This window comes from Fukomys damarensis, unplaced genomic scaffold (genome assembly GCF_012274545.1).
Source record: "Fukomys damarensis isolate Sample0158 unplaced genomic scaffold, DMR_v1.0_HiC HiC_scaffold_8, whole genome shotgun sequence".
NCBI lineage: Eukaryota > Metazoa > Chordata > Mammalia > Rodentia > Bathyergidae > Fukomys > Fukomys damarensis.
In genome coordinates this window covers 22,681,462-22,708,576 of record NW_022900920.1, presented here as the reverse complement: position 1 = coordinate 22,708,576, position 27,115 = coordinate 22,681,462, and the positions used below count along the sequence as shown (strand labels likewise).

Below are 27,115 nucleotides of genomic sequence, written 5' to 3'. Positions count from 1 at the left end.
TAATAGGCCTTTTACACTTTGTTTGGAAACTAGTATTCTAAATGATAGTTTAGTATTTTGCCTAGGAGAGGAATTGTACTTAGCCCTCTCCCCCTTTGCCTTTTTAAATAACATACATTTGTACATGTAATTGTACATGCAGTTTGTTTTTGTACTTTGGATTATTTTAATGAGATACTTTTTAATGAGATACTTTTTAGAAATAGTTACCAAATCAGTGGGAAATACTTTTAGGATTCCTCCCCCCCACACACGTACACTCACACACTGCTTCCCAGGAAAAAAAGCATACAGTATTAATTTTATTCCATTCGGTAATGTAGGCCTTTTAAATTTTACCCATTCTAGGCAGAATATAATATATAGTTATTTCATCTTGAATTAAAAAAAATTTACACCAGGGATTGCAAATGAAAAGAGTAAAAGGCTCCCCCAGCCAAATCTGACCCTGTTCATTAAGAAAGGGTGGAGCTTTCTTAGAAGTCTCACCCAAGAGAACTCTGGCTGTGGGCAGTATTATAACTAACAATATTTGACAAGCCTGAGACTGAAAGTGCCACTTGTGTCAGTGGGACACAGTGTCTGCTGTAGTATGCTGATGTGTTTTATTATGTATCACATGTTTGCAAAGATAGCAAATTTGTCATCTTCATGATACTTATTTCCTAGCCTATTTAACTCATTTTCATGAAGTTTTGTTTTTGTAGTCGTATTTGCTGTCATTTCCTTTGTGATATTTTCCCACTTCAAAAAAATAGCAGTAAAACCCCCTACACGCACAAGCACGCACGCCGGCACGCACACACACACACACACACACACACACACACACATTGTGAAGAAGGGATGTGACCTATATGACATTTAGGTTTTTTGGAGTTAATGTGGGTTTATTATATGCTCAATGGGAAGGTAAATATTGTATTGATACCTGTTAGATGAAGTTTATTTTGTTAGTAAAATATCCATATCACTGCTTGTTTTCTGTTTTATCAATTTGGGCCTAAGGCAGGTGTGTCTATCACTGTAGATTGAATTTCTCATCCAGTTTTGCTTCGTTCATCTCAGTGACTTTATTTTGACCCAGATTCCTGGCAACTGCTCTGTTTTTCCTTAGCGTGTTTATTTTTTTCTTTTTGGTATTGGGGATCGAACTTGGGACCTTGAGCTCAAGAGGAAGGCAGTGGAACCACTGAGCTAAATCCCTGGCTCTCCTTAGAGTGTTTCTTATATCCATGTAAAGTGTGTGGTTTTTTTTGCTCAGTATTTTCTACCTTGAGTTCTATTTTATCTGCTGTTAATACATTGCACCTTAATTTGGGTTATTTGCACAGCATCTGTTTTATTTTCAACCTAACTATAATTTTTATTTTATATGTACATTTTGTGTGTAACATCTAACTGGACGTTTTTCTCCTTTCATCTCTTCCCACCCCCCCTTTTAATTGAGGCTAACCCAGTGATGACTTAGGCTTGGTTCTGTCATCTTACTTGATGTTTCCTACTTGCTGTGTTTTCCATTTAGGTGTTGTGATTCTGTTCTAATATTTTAATACAAATTATTTCTTGGGCAGAGCTATAGTTACTCAGTGCTCATAGTGTTTGTCCTCACCGCCACCATCAAAGATAGTTCCTTTGTAATTTGACAAGTCATCCCCCAATTGTACCCAATACTGTGGCTCTCAACCTGTTCCTTTGAATTAGGCTTGTTGGTACAGGTGTAGCGTCCTCCACAGCTGCAGGGTCTCCTGCCACAATCGCATGCCTGTGGATCTTCTGTTAGGGATCCACCCAGGACCTGCCCCACTGAGAGTGCTACACCTTTGAGTGTGCCTGTTTCTTTTTTAAATTTTATCTTTGATGGGCTGTTACTGGATTAGGATAGAACTAATTTCTGAAACAAAAAATGAGACAGAAGTTGTGTAAGAGTTTTTTGTTCAAGACCACATTAAACAACAATTTAAGCATTATTCTTTAGTTTCAGCTCTCTTTAACCTTTTTTATCCTGAGTAGGGAGAATGCATATAAATTTTGCACCCAATTTACAGATAAAACCAGTCACTACTTAAAAAGAAGAATTGTTTAGATGATGTCCAGGGACAGGAAGCTTACTATTCTTGAAGAGTAATAAAAAAATCCTCAAGCCACCTTCATTTCTGGATAAATTTTCTCTGAGGCACTTTGCAACAAATTAAACACGGAAGCATGCCATAATGTCTTTAATTTTTGCTAAAGATGCCTAAAGATATGATCTGAAAAGGAAAATAAATACAAGTTGTAAACTATGGAAATGCAGCCGAAGATTATCAAAACAGGCTATTTGAGAAAACCAGAGCGAATAGGGGTCAGCTGAGACGAATCGTCACATGATGAGGCAGGTGGGAATGCGAAGGCCTTCTGGGTAGGGATTTAGCGTTGTCGGGAACTTGGTGTAGCATAAAGTAGAAGGTTGAGAGGGTAGAAAGGTAGGTGATGACCTGATTTAAACAATTACTCCTATTGTATTTCACAGTGAAGTGTAGGTTTTAGGTTGGAAATATTTCTTTTAAAACATGAAAGACCTTTTTTATTCCTGGCGCTTCAAAAGCTCTTAAATGTAAGCAGTGGTGTGGAACTCTGAGATTACTTTTTAAATGTCGCTTGTTGATCTGTCATTGAATTCTTCCAAGCTTGAAGTTTGTACAACTATCTGTAGAGAATTATTTTCTTGTGCTTTTAAGCCAAGTTTTAACGTCTGAGTTAAATGTGCTTTGTAAAAGTTTATGGGAATTAACCTCTTACATAAATATTTGAAAGAAGTCATCTGTGCCTGCAGTTCTACTTTTGTAATTCAAAGTTGCTTCTTAAATATGTTTCTTTCCTTAGACTTCTGTGAATATTAAATTACCGCTTAATATAATGTCAAGGAACTTGGAAGCATCTACTTGTCAAACGACAGAGCCATTTAATTTTGAAAATAATGAAGTCAAACTTCCATCACACAATTCTTTAAGAACTCCTGGAGGACATCATAACCATCCTAATTTCAGGTTGAAAAGTCCAGAGAATGGAAACAAAAACAATGTTTTGCTTTGTGAGCAAAACAGACAGTATTTACCTAGTCAGGAAGACAGTGTATTGTCTTCAAATGCTGGTGGCATCAATGGAGAAGTGGTTGGATCCAAAGGAAACAGAAAGACAGGTGAGTGAAACCACTGGCTTACATCTTTTTTTGGAGGGGTGAGTCTGGGGGTTGAGCCCAGGACCTTTGTACCGAGCTATATCATTAGCATGTTTTTCATTTTTTAAAAATTCTGAAGCAAAGTCTTGTTAAATCACTGAGTTACCCAGGCTGGGTTTGGACTTACAGCTCTTGCGCTTTAGCCTCTTAAGAGTGCTGGAATAAGAGGCATACACCGTCCCACTGCCTTAGACCCACTATTTCCTGATTCTGTTAGTTTCTCTGACTTATCATAAAAAATATATATTATTGGGACTGGGGATTTAGTTCAGTGGCACCGCACCTGCCTCACAAGTGCGAGGTCCTAAGTTCTATCCCTGGTTCCACAAAAAAAAGAAAAAATATATAAAATATCATAGTTGTTTAATATACACATACACAGTGTGGTTGAAAAATATAGTGAATGTTTAAATTTTAAAAAACTTACTATAGCAAAAGACACATGGCCTTTAATCCCTTCAGAACAGTCCCTGTTGCTTCCAATACACTTACCCCACCAATCTTCCCTCTTTCTGAAGCAGATCTGAAGTCACTTTTTTGTGAGTGTCGTTAGTTGGTGACATCTTTGCTATCCTGGATCACACAGTTGGCACTGTGAGTAAGGTGAATGAGGACACAGCATATTTTACAGCCTTTTCCCTTGGCTGACCTCAGCAGCAGCATTCACTGTATTTTCCACCCCTCTACCTAAAGACAGAAAGGGCTTCCAGAACTGCTTCGGAAAGTGGCAAGTATGAAGGGATAAGTGTGTTGGAAGCAACAGGAAGAGTATTTTGAGGGAGATTAATTGTAATTTGTCCCTTAACTATAATAAATTCACTATTTATTTTGATCACCCGTTGTAACTGCAATAACTGAAACAGCAAGGTGACTTCCTGATAGTATTTGTATTTTGTTACTAATTCAGAAGGAAAACAAATAAGTACAGGTAGTTACCTTTGGCGTGACTAATCACAGAAAGGATTCCCCTGCAGAGAATGACTATAGATGAGCTTTTTCCCTCCTGCATTCGAAAACTGTACTGGGAATGTACAAAGGAAGTACATTGGCTTTTTTGTGGGTGTTCTAAAGACTGGCCATATTTTAAAATGTCACACAAATTTTATGCAAATAAAACCTGCATAAGAAATTTGCATTAGAAAGATCAGATAACTGGTTTCATGTGATTATTCTTTTTGTCTTAATTCTAAAACTCTGCTTTTAAAGGAGGGTAGGACCTGGTGGAATTTAGCTTCTTTGAAGGTATATGAGATGTGATCTTTTAATATTATGTTGGTATAATTCTCAAACCATGACCCTTGGACCTCTGGGCTTCCTCAGAAATTCAGAATCACTTTCATAAGACATTAACATTTTTGCCATTTTTTTTTTTTCCATGCTGACTACTCTCATGGTGCAGAAGCAAGGATGAATCAGCTGCATTAGTTTTAGTGTACTCCAGCTGAGGTCAGGGCCAGGGCACCGTCCTGGGCTGGTGGTTTCTGTTTCATTGCTGTGCACAGGCACTTAAGCCCAGAAATGCCAATTTCACTTAAAAATCTCTTCAATTAAACTGTAAAGATTATTTTTATTAAATGACCCTTGTATACAGGTATTTTTTTCATTTTGTATAATGAAGTAAGAACTGCTCCTACCTTCTGAAGTAGGAAAAGCATGGATGTGACTGAGTTATGAAGTTTTCTTGGAAAACTTGAATCACAAACTTTGTGCGGACTTATTTACCAAGCGTTTTCTAAAGAGTTAGCTAAGTGAGCTTGATACTTCAAGGACAACATCTGACAGTCTTTTGTTGCCAGTGATAAAATTCGAACTTTCAAGCAGAGTAGGTTTGCAGGGAGTTTGTGTCTGCCGCTCTGAGCACCCCAAATATTTAAATCTTTTCTTGTGAGATATATGCAGTAGTAACACAGTTTTTGATATTGTATAATGAAATTTGTCAACATATGACAACTCTGTAACTGGATGAACTAACTTCGTGGTTAAAAGTCTACTCAGAAGTCAGGATAAATCAGTTGATTCTAATATAAGAGAATAATGTAGTTTAGAGTCCTCGTTATCTTGGGAGGCCATTAAATACTCCTCCTTTCGGCAATAATATCTGTATGAGGCCAGATTGTCTTCAGAAATTCCAGCCAAAGCAGCATATGAAAGATTGAATGCAAAGGCATCTATATTCATATTCATGATATGAATCCAGATGTCTTTGGTTAAGTCAAACATTAGGTATACAAAAATGTAAACTTTTTATCACTTTTTTGTTTTGAAAAGTTTTTTAATACAAATGATGTCAACATGTAATACATTTATTTTAAAATGAATAAATATTTTACAATTTAGTTTTAATTTCTAGCACAGTAAATAGTGATAGACATAAGATGTGCAAACAAAGACTTTGGGCTCTTCAGAAATTTTTATCTGTATAAAGAGGTTCTGAGTTCAAAGGTTGGAGAATTTTTGTCTTATGAATAGGAAAAATTCACAATGAGAACATTAGTAGTCAAGAAAGATTTAGACAAGTCCTTATATTCTGTTTGGAAAAGTAAGATGTTGCTTATTTATGGTGATAAGGCCATTATGGAATGACTGTTATTTGAATATCAGCCTATTATGATACTTTTACATTATCAGGAATAACTCATGATGTGTTTTTTTAAGAATTGTGTTTGTCTTTCCCAGGAAACTCAGTGTCTCCATTAAGTATTGGAAATGATTCACCATCTAGAGAAATAAAACCTGTAAGTCTTTTTTTTTTTTCTATATTGCATTTTTGTTTGGGTAAAATATTCTAACATTTTTATATTGTACTGATAAAAATGCTATATTTGTAGATATTTCAAGGTCAGATCTTAATTTTTTTATTAGTGTATGTTTATGAGACATAGTGATTACAGTCGTCCTGGGAAATTGGTACATGTCCGTATTTCATCAATCAGTTTTATTCTCCTTCCCCCAACCTCAATTCTCTTTTCTTTAATCTAGCACCATGGGCTAGGGATTTGGCTCAGTGGTTCTGCTGCCTGCCTTCCAACCACAAGGACCTGAGTTTGATCCCCGCTACACACAAAAAAAACAAAACAAAATTAGCATCTTGAATTTTTTTCCTTTTGAGATAAATGTAGATTGACATGCAGTTGTTAGAAATAGAGAAACAGTACGTAGCCTATATCCAGTTTCCCCCAGGGGTAACAAGCTGAAGAACCGTATTAAAACTGGGATGGCTGGGAGTGGTTGTGCATGTCTGTAATCCCAGAACTTGGGATGCTGAGGAGGAGGATCCACATGAGTTCAAGGCCAGCCTGAACTACACAGCCAGACCCTGTCTCAAAAAACAAACACACACTGTAGGATATTGACATTGATACAGTCAAGATACAGAATATTTCCATCATTACAAAGGTCCCTTGTAGGTCTCTGTGGCTGCATCCGCCTGCCTTGTGCCCCTTAGTCCCTGGCAGCCACTACTCTCTACAGCGCCACAGTAGTGATGTTCAGGAATGTAGAGAGGGAACTAGGATATAATCATTTTGGATTGGGATTTTTCACTCTGAGTAATTCTCTGGAAATTGAGCTAGGTTGTTTTTTATGTCTGGAGTTTGATCATTTCTGGTGCTTGCTGTGTATGCATAGTTTGCTTAACCCTCACCCACTGGCACATATCTATGTTGATTGCAGTTTTTGTCTACTGAAAATAAAACTGCTGTATCCAAGTTTTTATTTCTGCAAGAAAAATGCCCAGGGGTGAAGTTCGTGTCATATAATTGTTGCATGTTTTGTTTAAGAAACTTGCAAACTGTTCTCTGGAGTGCCTGTACCATTTTGCATTTTCACTAAGAATGTGTGAATGATCTAGTTTCTCTACATCCTTATCTGGATTTGGAGATGTTCACATTTTTATTTTATTCTCATAGATCTTAGTTACTTTATAGTTTGGGTTCTGTTCTTTGCTGGTTTCTCTGTTGCTTTCCATTAATCTATTCCTCTACCAATATCATACAGTCTTGATTATTAGAGCTACATAATAAGTCTTAAAATTGGGAACAGTGATTCATTCCACTTTTCCAAAATTGATGTAGCTGTTCTAGATCCTTTGCCTTCAAATACATTGCTCAAAGTAATCATATCAACAAAATAATCTTGGGATTATGTGAGCCTGTATATCAATTTAAAAGTTATCGACATCTTTGCTGAGTTGAATCTTCCAATTTTTGAACATAATAATGTGTTTCTACTTATGTAGGTCTTTGATTTGCTGGTTTTAGCCTACAAATCCTGTGCGTATTTTGTTATGCTAATGCTTAAGAATTTCATGTTTTGAATATTTATCTTTGTGTGTCCTCATATTCATTGCTTATATATAAAAATAAGATTTTTACGTATATATCTTGTTTTTGGTGACTTTGCTAGGAACTTACTCTAGAACTCTTTTTCTGTATCCCAAGCAGTTTTCTACATAGCCGTGTCTGCATACTTTTTTATATAGAGACACACACACACACATACTTTTGAGGGTATATGAACACCTTTTAATGGTTCAGTGTTTTTGTTTTTCTTTTTTCACAAGAGTTGTAATAATACATGAAATTTCACCAATTATAGTACATTGGTGATGACAGAATGGAAACAGGACAATTGTAGACCTTCTTGTGGGCCATAATATTCATCCACTGAAAATACCAACATGATTAGGCCCCCTGTTTCTACTACCTACAGTTTTATTTAGTCTCAGGCGGTGGCAGACTAAGGCTAAGGAGAGTTTAGAATTTTTTGTTTTGTTTTTTGAGCCAGGGTCTCTCTATGTAGTTCAGACTGGCCTTGAACTCGCTCTATATTCCAGGGTGGCCTCATACCATGGGGGATCCTCCTGCCTCAGCCTCCCAAGTGCTGGGATTACAGGCATGTGCCACCATACCTGGCAAGGGGAGTTTAAAAAAATAAATAAAACTGAATGTCACCAACTGGTTCCATCCCTCTGCCCTTTTCCATTTTCTTCACAGATGGGACAAGGGCGTGAGGAACGTCTTGCCTAATTACACTGGCAAGACTTTCAGCTCTGTATTGAATAAAGGCGGTGACAGTGGATATATTGATCTTGTTTCCAGTATTAGGGAGAAAGCATTCAGTTCTCTGCCAGTAACTGTAGGTCCCCTCACCCCCAGTGATGGAGATTGAACTCAGGACCTTGTACTTGCTAGGCAAGCATTCTACCACTGATCTATATCCCTATCCCTTAATTAGTTAATTAATACTTACAACAGGACTCTGGGAAGCAGAGGCAGGAGCATTCCAAGTTCAACCTCTGCCTGGACAATTTAGTGAGACCTTGTCTGAAATTTTGAAAAAAAGAGGACTGGGGATGTAGCTAGCTCGGTGTGAAGGCCTGTTGGATTGACACTTTTGTCATCATAATGTCCCTCCCTGGTAATTTTTTTCCTTTGAAATGTTTTATCTGATATTAACTCAGCCACCTTGTTCTTTTAATATTTGAGGTACTTATCCATCTTTTTATTACCAGTCTGCTTATATCATTGTACTTGAAATAAATCACTTAATAGTATGTAAGTAGCATCTTTTAACCCATTTGGTCAATCTGTCTTTTAATTGGTGCATTTAGGCCATTTACATTTAAAGTAATCACTGATATTTGGGGGGTTTAAAATTTTCCATTTACGTTTTGCTTTTCTTGCCTTCTTGAGGATTTTTTGAATAATTTTTTAATCCCATTTTGACTTGTCTAGTGTTTTTTTTTTTTTTTTTTTTTTTTTTTGGTACCGGAGATCAAACTCAGGTCCTTGCGCTTGCAAGGCAGGCAGTGGAACCACTCAGCAAGATCGCCGGCCCCTTGTTTAGTGTTTTTGAGTATTATTACTTTGTATAAATTTTCTGGAGAGTGCTATAGATTTTGCTTTGTACATGCACAACTTACTGGTGTCAGTGTTTTATCACCTTGAGTATATTGATATCTCCCCCTTTCAGTCTTCTTATGTTTGTTTTATAGAATAATTTAGGGTTTTTAGCTGTATTTAATGGGATGAATAGGGAAAATTCTATCTGATCAAAAGAAGCAATCTCAAATGTAGTATTTAAAATGAAATTATGACCAAATTCTAATATTGCTGTTCTCTCTTAATAGAAGCCTACCAATCATGTGCCTTCTACAAAGTCAAAAAAGTCACACCACTTTGTTAAGAATTCCTTGTCCGTAAATAATCCAGCACTTTTCAACTCTTTACGACTTCCTTTTCGGTCAACAACTTGCCATCGCTGTGGCCTGTTTGGTAAGCATAGTATTCTTAGGTGTCTGCTAGATTATTCTACACATTTTAAAATATTTGTATTATGTAAACTTTTAAACATGTAGAGTGTAAAAAGAATTATGTGTATATGTATATGTTGTGATTGTCATTTGTCTTCAGTAACAAAATCCACCTGTGGTCATTTTTTGTTTATTGTTGAGTAGTATTCTACTGTATGATTATATTGCAATTTGTTTATTTTATTTTATCTTATTTGCGATACTAAGCACCAAATTCAGGGCTTCGTGAGTGCTAGGCAAACACTGCGCTACTGAGCTACATCCCCATCCCCTTTTTTTATTGACAGAGCAAATTGTTTATATTTTACTGTGTACAATATAATGTTTTGACACAATTGATTTATTGATTTCCCTGTTCATCAACATGATTTTGGCCAATCTTGAGTTATTATGAATAGAATGCTCTATAAACATTTTTGTCTGCGTGTTTGCATAGACATGTGTTTTTATTTATCTTGGGTGAATACCTACAAATAGCATTGCAGAGTGAAAGGATAGGTATACTTATAACCAACTGCCAAACATTTCTGAAGTAGTCCCGTTTTGTTTGTGTACATCATTCCAACATTTGATATTGTCAGTCGTTTTAGCAGTAACTCATCTCATGGGTATACAGTGATAACTTATTGTTCTAATGTGTAATTCCCTCATGATCAACAACCTTGAACAGTTTTTCTGTTTGTTTACTGACTCTTTGTGAGTTACATTTCCTGTTTTTGTTTTCACCTTCTTTTAGGGTGGGAGTATTTGAGACAGCCTGGCTTTTGTTTATTGTTATTTGTTGTTTTTTAGATTACTTGTTTACTTCCATTGGGATACTAATAAGTATTTTTTAAAAATACTTTATTTCAAAAACTTTCTGGTTTTCCTAGGTGTGATTTTCTTCATTTTTTGTGGTTTAATGACACGTGATAAGCCATTTCAGTCTCTACTTTGTCTAAATTTCACTACAATGAAGTTTTCTGTTTGCTTTGGCTTCTTTTATAATATATTTTCTAGGCTCTCTTTTAGGAAGAGTCATTTGTATCTCCAGTCTGACCTGCCTGTCATCTTCATCCTTGAATCCTTTTGCTCTGCATTTTGAGAGGGTTTTAAAAGTTAAATCTTAATACCTAGCCATAAGCAGCACAGCTCTCTTTTTGAGAGGATGAACAGAAGGATGTTTGATGTGTTTAGTTCCTGCACATGTCTTAATCTCGGTGTCACATACTTGCATACACCTCAGTGACATCCCAGGTTGTGCCCCACAGGGTCACTGAGGTGCTCTCAGTGCAAGCAGACGTACTACTGCTCCACAGCGTGTCAGAGGAGGGACTGGTCCACTCACAGCATTGTGTGTAAACCTGTCCAGCAAAAGTAAGTGCTTGCTCTTCATTCACTGGGAAGTACTGAAGAGGGTTTTTGTTTTTTGTTTTTTTTCTTTTCTGATACAGTGGGGTTCTGATTAGTTACTCAGGCCAGAGATACGTTGAAGTTACTTTCTACTTATTTATTAAAGTATAACAAGACATAAATCTGAAGTAAATAACTATAAACTTAGTTTTTACTAATATAATTTCATTTGACAGTACATACTATGTTTAAGAAACCTAAGTGAATCTGTAATGGTTAGAATTTTAGAAACCCTTGTAGTCATGTATGCTTGCCTGAATTTTAATAATTTGTGATTTTCATAGGACCTCTTGAGCTGTAATTTTAAAATACATAAATTTTACTTGCATGACATTTACCATTTTACAAAACAGTGTCATTTGATCCTCAAAACTTTGTCTAGATAATGCAGGGATTACCTCATTTTACAGATAAGAAAACAGGCTTGGAGATTAACTATTTCTGTTTCACTCAGTAGCTTTTGGAGGAAGCACAACTCTCTGTTTTTTTCTTTCTGTATTTTCTTCATTGAGAATCTAAGATAATTGTGATCAATGTCTGTACTCTTAAAGTTGCCTCTGTAGCATAAGTATTGGAATCTGTTGGTATATTTCAGTTTCCACAAACTTGAAGATGACAAATCTCCTTTTGAAATGAACGTGGAAGTGAAAAATGAGGTATGGTATTCTTTGTCTTCAGAGAAAAGTTTTAATGACTCCTTTATTAAGGTTTAAGATAAATAAAATATTCCAAAAACTCTCACATTTCACAAATGTTTATTTGAAGACAAAAATTTACCATTAATTCTGTATACCCTAGTGATGGGATTTGATAACTGGAGGTCTTTGAGAATTGTTTCTTTCTAGTCTTTTTTTCAGAAAGTTCCTGAGATGTCTGTGTTTCAGTATAAAAATCTTTTTGTAGTCCTCAAATACAGATTCTCTTTGTGCATGCCACTTTCTATAGGGCCTGACTTTCCAACTAAGTATTTTTTTTCTGTTAATAGGTCTCTTCCATTTAATTATTTAGAATCTAAATGATTTGTGATTCAAAACACTTTTATTGTGTCCAACTTATCTTTATAGATACGTTTTGGCCTTGTCTAGCTGTCTCTTCATGTATTTTAAAATTTTGACTTTCAGCTTTAAGTTTTTATTGATTTGTTGATTGTGGTATAGGGATCAAACCCAGGGCCTTTACACTGAGCTATACAACTCAGTTTGTGTTTTTTTGTTTGTTCAGATAACCTTGGTAAGTGGTCCAGGCCCAACTTGTGACCCTCCTGCCTCAGCCTCCCAGAGTGCTGGGATTATAGGCAGTTGCTGCCACACTTGGCCCCAATTTAAAATTTTAAATGCTTGCTTGTGAATTGACTACATCCCTCCTATTTTATTTATTTAAATGAATTCAGCATTATCCTGTCACAACCTCATTCTGGAGTGACATATGGTGCTGTGTGCATTGCCCGTGGAAAGTGGGTTTTTGGAATTCTTGGAGGCTGTCCCTGTTTGTGCACTGTCCCTATTATGAATGTGATCATTATGCATATCTAAAATGTACCAATAAATTAATATAGTGTTTGTACACGCTTTTACTTAGACTTTTGAGGCTGTGAGTCTAGCAATTGGTGGCCACAGTATCATTGAAACATGTGCTTGTAAGTAACTCCTTTATGTGTTTTTTTAAACCAGAGCAACTGTCCATCTGGAGTGGCTAAAGAAATAGCCATTGGTGCTGAGAAAATAATGTTTTCTGATTTGAAAAGTTTACATCTCAAGAAAACCATGGAAATAAAGGTATTTGTTTTTTTTTTATCATAGGCAAATATTCAAAGAACAACCAATTGTCATTTCCTCATTCCTTATTTTTAATTTGCGATCATAAAGTGGCTGTAGAATATATTTGATTAAATTAGTAAAGATAGAAAAAACTGCAACTCTAGTTATAAAGCTTTAAGAAATTCACATTTGCTTTTGTTTGCAGTGAATTATTGTATCTTCTCTGTCTCTGAAAGGGTACAGTTACTGAATTCAAACACCCAGGTGACTTTTATGTCCAGTTGTATTCTTCAGAAGCTTTAAAACACATGAACCAACTCTCTGCAAGCTTAAAAGAAACCTACGCAAATGTGGTGCATGAAGAAGGTTATATTCCTGTCACGGGGGAAGTTTGTGTTGCCAAGTACACTGTTGATCAGGTAACTACGGATGAGCTGAATTAATTAATAAAATGTTTCAACTTACCTTGGTTGTATCAACTCATCAACCCCAGAGCTTTTAATGATAGAAAGATGGCTTAGCTCAAACTTAAGTCACACCCTCATCTTCATTAACTCCACACTGTGTTCACTTTATTTTCTCCCTGCCCTGTCTCTCTCCATTTGTCTTTGGTTTTTAGGTAGCTGGTTATAGACTGCTGGCCTTAGAGCTTGTGTTTGTGTAGCTGAGGTATTAATCTGTAATAGTCAGCTGGGCTGAAATGGCTTTGGAATATTTGTGCATGTTAACATTGTCCTAATTAGATAATTTTAGGTATTTCTTAGCAAGACTCGTAGAAAATGCAGTTGACTTTAATTGGGTGCCTCTAACAGAACAGAAGCCTTTCCTTTGCATGGTCAAATTGGTTGAAAATCTCTTAAAGATTTTGAAATGCTGTTTTTTTTTTGTTTGTTTGTTTTGTTTTGTTTTTTGAGACAGGGTCTCACTCTGTAGTTCAGACTGCCCTGGAACTCGCTATGTAGCCCAGGCTGGTCTCGAACTCACAGCGATCCTCCTGCCTCAGTCTCCAGAGTGCTGGGATTACAGGTGTGGTGAAATGCTGTTTTAAAGCAGAATATTATGTTATTTATTTTCCAGACCTGGAACAGAGTAATGATACAAGATGTTGATGAGCTGAAGAAGATGGCACAAGTCTTGTATATTGATTATGGAAATGAAGAAGTAATTCCAGTAAACAGAATTTACCAACTAAACAGAAACATTGAATTATTTCCCCCTTCTGTGAGTCTTTTTCTTCATAATTCCTATCTGTGTCTCAAAGTACCCGTTTTTAATGTTTGATGGGCAAACACAATGTTTTCTTGTATTTTGCCTTGTTTTTGTGCCTATAGGCATATCTTTTAGCATGAGAATGAATACCATTGGCTGTCTCTACTTCATTTCTTTTATCCCTTATTTAGTTAAGAAGAACCTCAGCTGAGAAACTAACATTTAGGTACATCTTATTGATCTACTTAGCAATCTACTACTGACTGAAATGAGAACCTTCATATCTCCAGCCCTTTTTATCACTTATTTCGAGACAGAGTCTAGCTAAGTTGCCCAAACTGGCTCAAACTTGCCATTTTTCTTGCTCCCATGCTGCTGGGATTATAAGTACGTACCACCGTAACTCTGCTTCAGTCTGCTCTTTTCTGTATATTTCTACATATTTTGAAATTGACCAAGATCACGTATAATGATTGTCCTTGCATGAATTTCTTGAGCTTAAAGTACCCAAAGTTAGCATTGTGAATGATGTATTAAGAGAGACAACAATAATCAAACCTAAAATTGTTTATCTGGTTAGTACTCAAAGACATCATAAATTTTTAGCATGAAGTAGATTATTTTCAAAGACTTCACATAATTAATTAGATTTCATTTTTAAATACTAATTCTCACAAATAACTTGCACACAACATTTCAGGCCATAAAGTGCTTTGTGGCCGGTGTTATCCCAGCAGAGGGTATTTGGAGCAATGATTGTATCAAAACTATTAAATCACTGTTGATGGAACAGTACTGCTCTATAAAGATTGTCGACATCTTAAAAGAAGAAGGGGTCACCTGTGCTGTAGATGTTGTGCTGCAAAGCTCAGGTAAGATCCGAGTCTTTCTTTGTAAATTAAATACTTAATACCTTTTTATTCCCTTACCTACTATTTGAGAAGAAATAAGGGAGGCCAACTAAAGTCCTTTCTAGAATCATTTAGCTTTTGACTGACAACAAGGCTTTGGATTGGGAGTTTTTGTCAATTGTATGGCACAAACTCATAGAACTAAGTGGCTTCAACAGCTAGATTTAGATGTAACTGTATCAGTATCCTTAGAATATAGTTAGTGTAATATTTACTCCTGATTTCTCCTTTGAGAGAAATTCTTGCATTTATTGCTTATCATCATTGTTTTTCTTTGAGCAGCTCCCACAGAACTGCATTTTGTTAGTCCGTAGTGTTTTCAGCTGTAGAAGCAGAAGCATTTTGGAATCCTGCCTTTCCATTCTGGATTCATATCTGTTTGAAAAGTAACTTCTTGCAGTGTATGTATAATTTTGGGTTCCCAAGGTCTTGCACCTCTACTTTTAGCATCATGGGTGACTTGTCAGAAATATAGTTGATATGCTGAAATTTATGTGTTTTGTTTCTTTGTTAAGTATATTTCATACTGATTCCAGATTTTGGATATTAAGAGAACTTGAAGTTCATGTCAATGCTGACTAACCTTTATTTCAGTCAGTCTAACAAAAATGGAGACTTGTGTTTTAGACTGATCTGTTCTTGTAAGTGGTGGTTATTCTGAGAATGCTTGTATGATAACTGAACCTTTCACATTCACAGTTTTGAAGAGAAACAGAAGCATCATGTTTTCAGTCAAGTGACTGGGGGAATTTTGCTTCAATTTTATTTATTTATTTATTACTTCGGGGTTTTTTGTTTTGCTTTTTTGTATTTTTGTACTAGGGATCGAACTTGGGACCTTGCACTTGTGAGGCAGGCATGGTGCCACTGAGCTAAATCCCCAGAACTGTTGCTTCAATTTTTAAAGCTGCTCATTACTAAACTATATTTTGTCCATAGTCACTGATATTGCAGTATATGCTAGTACATTAATAGCTACAGTATCTCAGTTATGTGATTTTTTTTTCATTTAAATCTTACTGTGCTTTGTAAAGTTTTTTTTTTGTAAAGTATTTCAATAAAGATATATTTTCTTAATTTTTAGGAGAATTCTTAGACCATGTGCTTGTAGAAATGGGATATGGTTTGAAGGCCAAAGGACAAAATTCTAAGAAGCAATGTACAGATCAAAGTGAGTAAACAGATTACTATTAAAGTAGTGACTTAAATTATGAGAGTGAAGAGTTAAAAGGCATGACTGTAATATCGTCGACTTAATAGTAATTATTCTATAAACTTTATAAGAAAGATGAGGTTTTTAAATTTAGTAATATATTCTTTTTCTTTTACTTTTTTGGTGGGGGACAGTACTAAAGATTGAACCCAGGGCCTTCACCCTGGGGTCATCCCAGCCATCTTTTTTTAATTTTTAAATTTTGAATCAGGTCTCTTTATATTTACCAGGCTAGGCTTGAACTTGATATCCTTCTGACTCCATACTTCAGAGTTCCGGGATTACAGATGTGTGCCACTACACCTAGTTAATGATTTCTAATGTGTTTTCCCTGCCTGTTTATTTCCTTCCCAGGTATATTTTATGCTTTGCATAGTTGTGTGTGTCTTCATAGTATGTTTCTACCTTCATTTTGCTCCTTTGCTAATTACTTGAGGTATAGATTATAATTCATTGTCTCTTGTTCATGCATCCAGGGGCGATGCCGTGACTCAGGTGTTGCCTTCCCCCTTATCTCCCATCCCTTGCCCTGTGTAGTTCTTATTAAATAGGTTCTTCTTCCCAAATACCCTTTGTATATGTCTTTTTTCTTTCTTCCCTTACTACCATTTCCTAGTGTCAGGAATCCTCATCATTCATGGACAATTGAAACAACCTTCTGATGTAAATTCTTCTCTCCAGTCTGTATTTTTATGGTACTTTTCTGTGATATCCATGAAACACAAATCTTGGTGAAGCAGCGCTGCTGAAAATCTTTCAGTAGTTCTTTGCCATCTGGAGGAGAAAAACAGTGTCCAGCAGCAGTCATGGTTGAAACTGTGTTGGTGCCGAGTGAGAAAGAATAATGAAAAAGGTAAACCTAGGGTCCACAACATAGAACAAGAAGCTTTGATAAGAAAAAGTAGGAAGAAATTAGGCAAAACAGTAGCTGGGTAAATGCTTATGAGAGGAAGAGTCATCTGTGATATACTCTGTGGGTATCCAGTAGAAGGAACAAAGAAATCCAGTGAACAGTGTCTACTTCTCTGAGGCCCTGTGGAGGTGGCTTCATGAAGGGTGTTGTGTGATCAGTGCAGCCAGCAGAGAAGGGATTATGTAACAGCATAACCCAGCAAGTGCTGGATTTCCCCTTGGAAGGGGGAAAAGCACCTAACGAAGACTTGGAGAGAAGCCTTCTTGGAGTTGCTCACACTGAGCGGGAAATAGCAGGTGCTAGGGTGGAGAGTCGTGTTGCAAGACAAAGCACACGTGTTAAGGCCTTGAGATATAAAAGAGCATAATTAGGTCTGAAAAATAGGTATGGCTGGATTGACTGTCCAAGGCAGGTGAAGAATAAGGAATAGAAGGTTACAAGGTGAGTTAGAAGAAATCACAAAAGTTCTCAGGAGCTGTGTTGAGGGAGTTGGACTTGATTCTGAAGCCGGTATAAGAGAATGGAAGGGTGAGAGGCTCCTGGAGTCGTGGCCCTCCTTGGACTTAGGCAGTGTTTATGGGTATAGGAAAGTAGAGAGATAAGAGGAGCGATGAGATACTGTTAAATCTTTTGAAGAATTTAAGCATTGAAGTCGGAGGACTGCCTTGAGTTCAAGGCCAGCCTGGGTCACACAATGAGTTCAAGGGCCAGGCTGGATGCATAAAGAGACCCTGTCTCAAAAAAGAAAATTAAACCTTAAGAATCTGCCTGTGACCATATCACAGAATCAAGTCTGGGTCAGCCTCTGTTTAAATATTTATATTTGACTCCTGATGTAAACATTATCTGTCATTCCTACAATATTTAGAACTTATAGGAACTAAAACCATGGATTTTTACTTAACTATCTCTCCCCCTTGCTTAGCGTGGCATCTGATGTACGTTAGATGTTCAATATATAAATTTTTTTAAACCACAAAAACCCTTGATCTGCTGATGGAATCATGAAGCTGAAAGACTATTGAGATAATCTGCTTCATCTTTTTACATGTGAAGAAACAAGCTGACGTACAGTGGGTTATTCTAAGACTGGGGTGGGGGATCAGAATCTAGGCCACTTATTCCAGTTTAGTGTTCTTTCCATCATTATATCCATCCTTTCCTGTGAAACACAAGAAAGTGGTTCATTCTTCTTGCTATTGAATTTCAGAAATGTTTTTGACCTTTAGTTTCTTTTTCTTTATGTTTTATATTTGGGATTGTTGAATTTACATTGGCTGCTGTTTGGGGTCAGTTATCCCATTTCAGTGGGGTTTCTGACATCAAGAATCCCTTGTAATGTACTCTGAGACGTCATTTGTAAGTGACAAATTCCCTCCACTTCTGTGCTGCGTGTTCATTTTCCTGTGGTCTTCGAAAGAGTCAGGCTACATAGGTTCATAATGCGGGTCATTTTCTTTAATAATTTTATATTATAGTACTTTAGAATATCTGTTTTGTCACATTTCTGAGTTTTAAAAAGTGATGTAGACTTTAGTTTTATCTGAATATCTTTAGCTCCTTAAAGCAGTAGTTTTTGTAAATTTGGGTATGTGGATGTTTTGATGCCTCTTAAATCTTAAAACCCTAAAAACACATTAGTTGAGAGTGTGGAACTTTTTAAGCCATGGGCTTTTTGTTGCTGTGAATTTTGTTGTTCTGAGATGCTTTTTGGTGCTGAAGCCCTTTCTCCATCAGACTCATGTCAGTCCTGGTTTTCTTTTTTTCTCTTAGTACTTACGTTGCTTGTCCTCCTCTTTTGTTGTTTTTGTGTAATAACGTTTTTTAATTGTGAAAAAATTGTGAGTATTTTTGTGTGTTTGTTTATGGCTTGGTTTTTTTTTTTTTTTTTTTTTCAATACTGGGAATTGAATCGGGGTCTTCATACTCAACTACATTCCTGGCCCATTTTTATTATCTTTTTTATTTTTTGGTACCAGGGATTGAACTCAGGTCCTTGTGCTTGCAAGGCAGGTGGCGGAACCACTGAGCTACATCCCCAGACTGGGCTGAAACTTTTGATATTCCTGTGTCAGCCTCCCAGAGTGCTGGAATTACAGGTGTGCACCACCATGCCTGGCTTGAAAATTGTGTTTCTAGTTCAATTTATTATTTTATTTCGATAAATTTTATTCTTAGGGGATTTATCATTTTACTGTAGAATGGGTCCTATTCTGATGTATTTTTATTTCAGGATCATCTGAGGTTATGTATCCCAAATTATGTTTCCTGGAACTCTTTTAGAGACTAAAGATTCTAATATACAACTTCTTAATTAAATTTGATTTGTTTTGTACTACTGGTCTGTCTTAGGGCCACTCTGGCCTTTGGTGAGATAGAAAACTGACTTCATCTCAGACTGCCGTCTTCTAGGAATTTTGCCTAATCATACTCACATTCTCTTTTTCAAAATGAACAAAGTTTGCCTGATTTTTAAAAAATGTACTGCCTGATTTTTAAAACCAAAATAACTTATTTTTCTCTTTGTGGATAAGGTGATCCTGCAGATGGTGGACTGATGACTGCTGAAAACAAAATTGTTGTAGACAGAAATGACCTAATCCCCAAAGTGCTAACTTTGAATGTAGGCGACGAGTTTTGTGGCATGGTTGCTCACATTCAGACACCAGGGGACTTCTTTTGCCAACAACTGCAGAGTGGCCGTGAGTGAATTGTCTTAATTTATTTTATCACAGTAACATCAAGACTCAACATGCAAAACTAAAGATAAAGCAGAGATGTATTCCTTTTTTTTTAAATGTGATCTGTATCCACAGGTAAGCTTGCTGAGCTTCAGACATCCCTTAGTGAGTACTGTGGTCAGATGTGTTCACAGTCTGACTTCTTTCCAACCATCGGTGATATATGTTGTGCTCGGTTCTCAGGTAAGTAAAAAAATATTGTAGTGTTTAACTTAGAGCTGAGTGAAAATGAGACAGAGTCCTTGGCGCACTGAATGGATACAGTGAAGCTTGTGCCTTTAGGTGAACCATTTGTCTTTTTAAATATGTCTAGTTAAACTGGATCAAAGGAATGTATGATATGTATAAGGATAGCCTGAGGTGTCAAGAGAGTGGGGATAATATAGGCGGTATTGTTTTTTTTTTTTTTCTTTCAGTCCTTTAGTGTTCAGAGATTGGTATAGATAATTCCTGTTTACATAAACACCAGCTAAAGAACCTCTAGGTTTATATCTTCCCCAGATTAATGGAAAAACTGGAGGTCCTGGGAGGTTAGTGATGTAGTAGTGCAGTCTTTGTAGCTGCACAGACCCACCTTGTGATTGCCAGTTTCTGTTACTCTGTGCCGAAGGGATGACAAGTAACAAATAGGCCCTAGTATGTCCATCGCTTGGCTGGAGGAGTCCGGTTGACTCATACTGCTGCTGTTCTAGGAGTGGCCCTGCTGGATGCAAATGGTTCACGTATTGATCCGGACCTTGGGGATTCACACATATTCTCTGCCCTGCTGAGCCAGCCATCTACTAGAGAGACAAGGCATACAAATTAATAATGACAGCCTCTGACATAATTAGGACGCTAATAAAGATTACATTTTAAGAATTGAAGGCTTTAGGTCAGCAGAATGTGCAGTATTTAGTAAGTATGTGTGTTTAGCAAAATTTGACAGTTTTTAAGGTAAAAATCGAGAAATGATCATCTAATTTTGTCATTGTTCACCTTGATGGAAAAAAGTCATTTGATAATTGAGTCGTCTTTGTTTCAGAGGATGAGCAGTGGTATCGTGCCTCTGTTTTGGCCTATGCTTCTGAAGAATCTGTACTGGTTGGATATGTTGATTATGGAAACTTTGAGATCCTTAGTTTGACAAGACTTTGTCCCATAATTCCAAAGTTGTTGGAATTGCCAATGCAGGCTGTCAAGTGTACGCTGGCAGGTATGAAATTTTTATCATCCCACTGTCATTAAAATATTAAAACCTAAATTGAAAATTGAAATATGAAAAAAATGCATGAGGCAGTGAAAACCTGCTTGACAAAACAATAATATATGATCATGTGTTTAGAAATTATCATGCACATAATTTGTCTCACCAGGATCAGGGCTTGCTTTCCACATCAATAGATGGCCTTCAGCAGTCTTTATTCAAATGTATCATTTTAACTAGTACCTAGCATCAGAAAGATAGTCCCAATTTTTTGCTGTTAGCATCATTTTAACTACATTTTGCCACATATCCAAGGTCGTTTCCTTAGGCTGTGTGGCAAGATGTAGGTGTCAGTGAATCCTCGGCTTTTCATATTTGATTTGTGTTCTTCATTGTCCTCTGGAAAGAGTTGCATCAGTTTTTATGCTCACAAGAAAAGTATGAGGGAGTGAACTTCTTGATACATTCTTATACCAGGGAGCTATTTTTTCATCTTGGCCACTGTTGATAAGGCAAAACCTCAGTTATTTCAGTTTGCTTCATTACTAGAGTCTGAACATGTTTTGTAAATTATTTGGATCATACATTTAACGATCTGACTTAGGTATAACCTTGGGATTGTTGATTTGTTAAATTCTCTTTCAGTACCATTTGTGCCACAAATATGTGCTATGTGTTAGTGAAGAGACTAGCTTTTCTTCTGGTTTGTTTTATACTTTATTATTTTCTTAACAATTTTATTGAGTTATAATTTATACACTCTAAAAGTTACTGTTTTGAATATATAGGTCCGTACTTTTTAGTAAATTTACTGGGTTGTACGCCATCATCATGATCCAGTTTTAGAATATTTCAGTCAGTCCAGTGAGATCTCTTATACCTAGTTTATGAATAAACTGCTCCCCAAGCAGCAAGTAGTATATTATACATTTGCTTTACTACACATTTTCTATCAGTGGCATTGTGATTTTTTTAAAAATAGAAGTGTAAAAACATTTTGCAGGCATTTTCTTTATTCTGTATTCATTTTAATTTTTAGAAAAACTTTCTTGAGGAGAGACTTTTTGGTTCTGGTATTTGGCACAGTTTTAAGTTTAACTTTGTGGAAATCAGGAGCTGTGTGTCAAAATACTTGTTTTAGGAATTACTTTAATATTCTTTAAAAAATTCTTTGTTAGGAGTAAAGCCATCATTAGGAATTTGGACTCCAGAGGCTGTTTGTCTCATGAAAAAAATTGTGCAGAACAAAATGGTCATGGTGAAAGTGGTGGACAAGTTGGAAAACAGCTGCCTGGTGGAACTTACAGACAAATCTGTGACGCCTGTTGTCAGTGTTGCTAAAGTTCTCATAGATGCAGGCTTTGCTGTAGATGAAAAGGAGATCGTAACAGATAAACCCAGTGGTAAGTAAATCATCTGCTAGATAATGTCTACACTGGAGTTCAGATGGTTCTGTAAATGTGTGGGTTCCAACAGCTTTCAAAAGAATTGATGTTGAGTGCCCTTTTGTCTTTTAAAATCAAACATTCATCTAAATAGGTTTAAGAGAATGTTTGAAAACTGAATTTTTTGTTGAAAGTTTTATGGGTCACTGGCAGCTGAAGACTGATCAGAAATTTGAATTTGAAATTCAGTGAGGAAAAAATGACTGATTGTTAAAACTGATTTTTAAGGTCAACTTTCCTATAAAGTTACTCAGAATGTTAGAAGTCATTTGGGTCTTCCAAAGTAGATTCATTAGCAACCCACCCCCTACCAGAGCCTCCCCATACTCTATCCATTTGTTATGCAATATGTTTATTTTCACAGTTCCCTTGACTGCAAAAGGAAAAGTAAGTCCATTGGAGTGGACATGGGTTGAACTTGCTATTGACCAAACAGTAGATGTTGTGGTCTGCATGATGTATAATCCTGGAGAATTTTATTGCCATATCCTTAAAGAGAATGGTAAGTTGACTTACGTATTTCTTTTTTGCAAATATATGGGCATAGGTAATAATTTAAGACGTATTTGTTAGCATTGTAGTTACTTTTCTCTTCGCTGATACAAAATACCCAACAGCCAAACTAATGGGAGAGGTTTATTATAGCTCACAGTTAGTAGAGGTTTCAGTCATACTTGGCTGACTCCAAGTCGGGGTGGTATGGCAGAGGAGAAACAGTTCATGGCAGGCAGAATGCAGCAAGACAGTAAGCAGCAAAGTAGTGAAGTAGCAAGCAACAACAGCAGCCTTCTTTCTGTCCCTCATATTCTCTCCAGGCTACATGCCCTAGGGCAGTATCAGTTACACCCAGGGTGGGCCTTCAGTTATCCACACCCAGAACTATGCAAAACCAATCAGTGGACTAATTTAGTAATCACACATCCTTGATCCCAGCATCACTTAATCCCACTTAATCCCAGTATCACACACTCTAGCTCTAGCCACCTCTGAAAAGCCCTGCATGAATTTTAGGGATGGGGGCATCTGACACAAGCTATAACAGTGAGTAATAAAAGGACTAGAAGGGCCAAATGAATGTCTGTATTTCCCAAAAAAATTTAGTTATACTTAGCCTTTATTCTGTCTTTAGCCATTATTTCTATTTTCACATTTAGAAACATTTCATATTTCTCTTCCTATTTAAAACAGTTTAGATTTCATAGGCTGTCTCCTAAATTCATTTTTGGAAATTTAATTGTTGACTTCATTGGTGTATTACATACATTTAGATGAGTTCTCAAATACAAGTACAGCATAATGAATAATCGCAAGGTCAACACAGCCTTATTGATTATATAACAAGCCTCTAGGTCGAGAAATTAAATGTTATCAGTATCAGAAGTTTTTTCAGGTTAGCTCCTGTAATTACTGCTTCTCTTCTCTAAGAAAGAAATACTGTTTCACTTTCTTATAGCACAGATTTCTTTTTCTGGTTTTGAACTTTACATAAGTGGAATCATACAATCTATATTTTTCTTTACCTTCGTGCTGTTTTTCACCTTGTGAAATTGCTACCTGTAGCTATAACTTACTTGTTCTACAAAGTGTTCTGTTGTGAGTCCATTATTCCTGTCTACCACTGGACATTTGGCTTATTTCTAGTTGGGGGCTATAAAAATTATGTTGGTGATGCTAGTGTTAATATTATACAAGTTAGATAATTCATTTCCATTGAGTCTATACCTTGGAATGAAATTATGACATCATAAAGAGTGTGTATGTATTTTCAGCTCAATCAGTGAATGCCAGTTTCTAAGAGATTATGACAATTGTCAGTTTGAAAATTCTTACTGCAATGTATCCTCACAAACATTTGTATTGTTTTTCGTTTGAGCCATTCTGGTGAGCATCACTGATTTTAACTTTTCTGAATCTTAGTTTTTATTTCTGTAGAATGAGGACATTAAACTATATAACTAAGTCCAGCTTGACTGTCAGGTTGTGAGATTTTTCAGGTGGGCCATTATTTAATATGATATATTAATATATTCAATATAAATAAAATCAGAATTTTTACATTTCCTTTTTATTTATTTTCAGAGGTGGTTCAAAATTCAAAAGTTGTGGAAGAGAATATAGCAGAAAGTTTCCCAGTTCCTCTTCTCAATTTTCTAAATATCTTTCAGAAGTACTGTATACATATGCTTGTATGAATATATATGATCCTTTTTTATGTATCGAGTGTTAAAATACTGTAAATAATTTTTGTACTTTATCTCCCACTATTTTGGGCGTCAGTTAACATAGTGTTTTCTCCATTCATTTTTAAAAATGTTTTTAAAATTTTGGAATAATTTTAGATGCACAGAGAAGTTGCTGAGATGGTATGAAGGCTGTACACCCTTCACTTAGCTTTCTCTATAGTTGACATGTTATATAATCATGGTGCATTTGTTACAAGAGACCAACAGTATTATATTATTAGTAGCAGAAATCCAGACTTGACTTTGATGTTGCTAGATTTTCTCCTGATGTCCTGTTTCTATTCTGTGATCCAGGGTTGGATACCACATTATTGTGTAGTCCTCATTCTATTTATTGTCATGGTTACACGGTGTCTTAGCTATGTTCCCATTATTGAGACACAGTAACAGACACCCTTTTCTTTTATTGTATTCGTGATTGAATTCAGGACCTTGTGCTTGTGAGGCAGGTGCAGGGCCACTGAGCTAAATTCCCAACCCTAGACACCCATAATTTAAATGAAGAAAGGTTTGTTTTGGCTTACAGTTTTTAGAGGTTTCATTCCCTCGTTGGCTGGATCCAGGGTGATGCAGCATGGCAGAGGGGCATGCCACACAGGAAGCAGAGAGCCTTTCTTTTTCTTTCCTTTTTTTATGCTGTCTAAGCTTCAAGGCTGTATTAGTTGGTGCCACTCACACACAGGGTGGGTCTTCCCTCTTTAGTAATGTATCCACACCCAGAACTATGCTAAACCAATTGGTGACTAATCAAGTATCACACTCATGATCTAGTCACTCATAAAAGCCCCACCTATGAGTACATGAGGCTTTGAGGGGGCATCTAGATATAAGCCATAACATAAGCTATTCTATTGTGTGGGTTTATTCTTGTTCAATTAACCTAGGTTTGGATAAAGGATTAGTACTAGGTTCCAAGCTTTCATTACTCAACAGTCCATGTACTCTGTGATTTAACTCTGAGATTACAACCTTGAGACACATTCCTAAATTGCAGTTATTAGGCCAGAGGATAACATGTTCTTGTGCCAATATCCTTCCAAAGGCTGACCAAGAAAACCCCCAGCAACAGTGCATGAGAGCGCCTTGTTCTACACCATTTCCAAAAGCATGTCTTTATGCTTCTTTTATTTCTAATCTGAAAGGCAAAAATTTTGACTCATTAAAATTCTCATTTCTGTGACTTGAGCCACTATTAGTGTTTAATAAGAGATGTTGACTTGTCTTTTACTTGTATAGTGGCTCAAATCCCTTTACCTTGCATCCTAAAGTACTTCATAGACCGTATCTTTCCCAAAACCCCTCTGCTATTCCTCTGCATGGTTCACCTTTCCACTTCTATGCTTTGCCCAGCTCTTCCCTACTAAGTAATTGTTGGCTGCCTAATTTGGTAATTGTGTGATGTGTTTGAGTCACTTCTTCCATTTGGATTACCGTCTCCTTTCTGTCAAATTATACTTCAGATTCCTCTGTGAAACCTCCAGCAAGCAGAGCTCATAAGCTTTCTAAATTTCCCCATCATCTATTATCTATGCCATCCATTTTAGTAATCACGTTTCTCTTTCAGGACAGCTTTTATCTAACTGTTTGTGTGTGTTTGTATAGTGTTTCCTGGTATACTGATGATAATGCCACACCCATGTATCCATGCCCACTAAATCCTTGGTAATGGGTTGATTGAGAGTATTAATTAAATAAAAACTTATTTGCCTGGTAATTTTTAGGTCAGGAAAAGCATTCAGTGTATTTCATGGGTGTTTCAGTGTGTATGTGAGATGTTTTTTTTTTTTTTTTTGTACCAGGGGTTGAACTCAGGACCTTGTGGTTGTGAGGCAGGCATGGCCCTGCTGAGCTAAATCCCTGGCCCTGTGAGATTTTTATAATCATAATGTTTTCTGACTTTAAGGAAAATCTGTGTTTGGTATTTGTTCTTAATAGTAAATCCTGTATGTGTTTTTTCAGCTTTGGAGAAGCTCAGTGATTTGAATAAATCATTAGCAGAATATTGCCAACAGAAGTTACATAATGGATTTAAGGTCGAAATAGGGCAACCGTGTTGTGCTTTTTTTGCAGGTAGGTTGCAGTCGGTGTCATTGTGACATTAAAACCTGTTTTCTCTTGACATTCTACCCTTATTTCTACCCAATATGTAAGCACATAGTTTTCATAGCGAAGAGTAAATGAATGATTAAGATGTCATTGTTTCTTTTTTAACAGAGAACCTTGAAATAGTAAATTCTTGTCTAAATTTTATTAAACGTTATTTTAATGATTTTTTTTCTTTTTCAAAATTTATAACATTAAATTAGGTAATGGAAGAGTTATTCACTTCAGAGTCTTTGTTTTTTCTGGTCACCCTATGCATGTTAATTTTGAGAACTGTTTGTTCAATTTGTGAGTTTCATTGCATTTGTTTGTTTTGTTTGGTTTTTTGAGACAGGGTCTCACTTTGGAGTTCAGTCTAACTTTGAGCTCACTATGTAGCACAGGCTGGCCTGGAACTTCTCCTGTCTCAGCCTCCTGAGTGCTGGGATTGCAGGCATGTGCCCTGCAATTTATTTTTCATTCCAGTTTA

The 27,115-nt window shown here is 36.4% G+C and overlaps 1 protein-coding gene across 4 annotated transcripts in view; it reads left to right on the top strand.

Moving 5' to 3' along the window:
* The window catches only part of Tdrd1 (tudor domain containing 1), a 46,487-nt gene that overhangs the window by 4,223 nt on the left and 15,149 nt on the right, over positions 1-27,115 (top strand). For all 4 annotated transcript variants that reach the window (XM_019209048.1, XM_010634593.2, XM_010634594.1 and 1 more), the window contains exons 2-17: positions 2,866-3,181; positions 5,897-5,955; positions 9,351-9,495; positions 10,784-10,889; positions 11,521-11,581; positions 12,596-12,700; positions 12,919-13,101; positions 13,760-13,903; positions 14,592-14,763; positions 15,887-15,973; positions 19,463-19,630; positions 19,745-19,852; positions 20,694-20,864; positions 22,034-22,258; positions 22,665-22,802; positions 26,503-26,613. In XM_019209048.1, coding sequence (XP_019064593.1) covers positions 2,899-3,181; positions 5,897-5,955; positions 9,351-9,495; positions 10,784-10,889; positions 11,521-11,581; positions 12,596-12,700; positions 12,919-13,101; positions 13,760-13,903; positions 14,592-14,763; positions 15,887-15,973; positions 19,463-19,630; positions 19,745-19,852; positions 20,694-20,864; positions 22,034-22,258; positions 22,665-22,802; positions 26,503-26,613 — 2,266 coding nt within the window. In that variant the 5' untranslated portion in view covers positions 2,866-2,898. The remainder of the gene's footprint in view (positions 1-2,865; positions 3,182-5,896; positions 5,956-9,350; positions 9,496-10,783; positions 10,890-11,520; positions 11,582-12,595; positions 12,701-12,918; positions 13,102-13,759; positions 13,904-14,591; positions 14,764-15,886; positions 15,974-19,462; positions 19,631-19,744; positions 19,853-20,693; positions 20,865-22,033; positions 22,259-22,664; positions 22,803-26,502; positions 26,614-27,115) is intronic.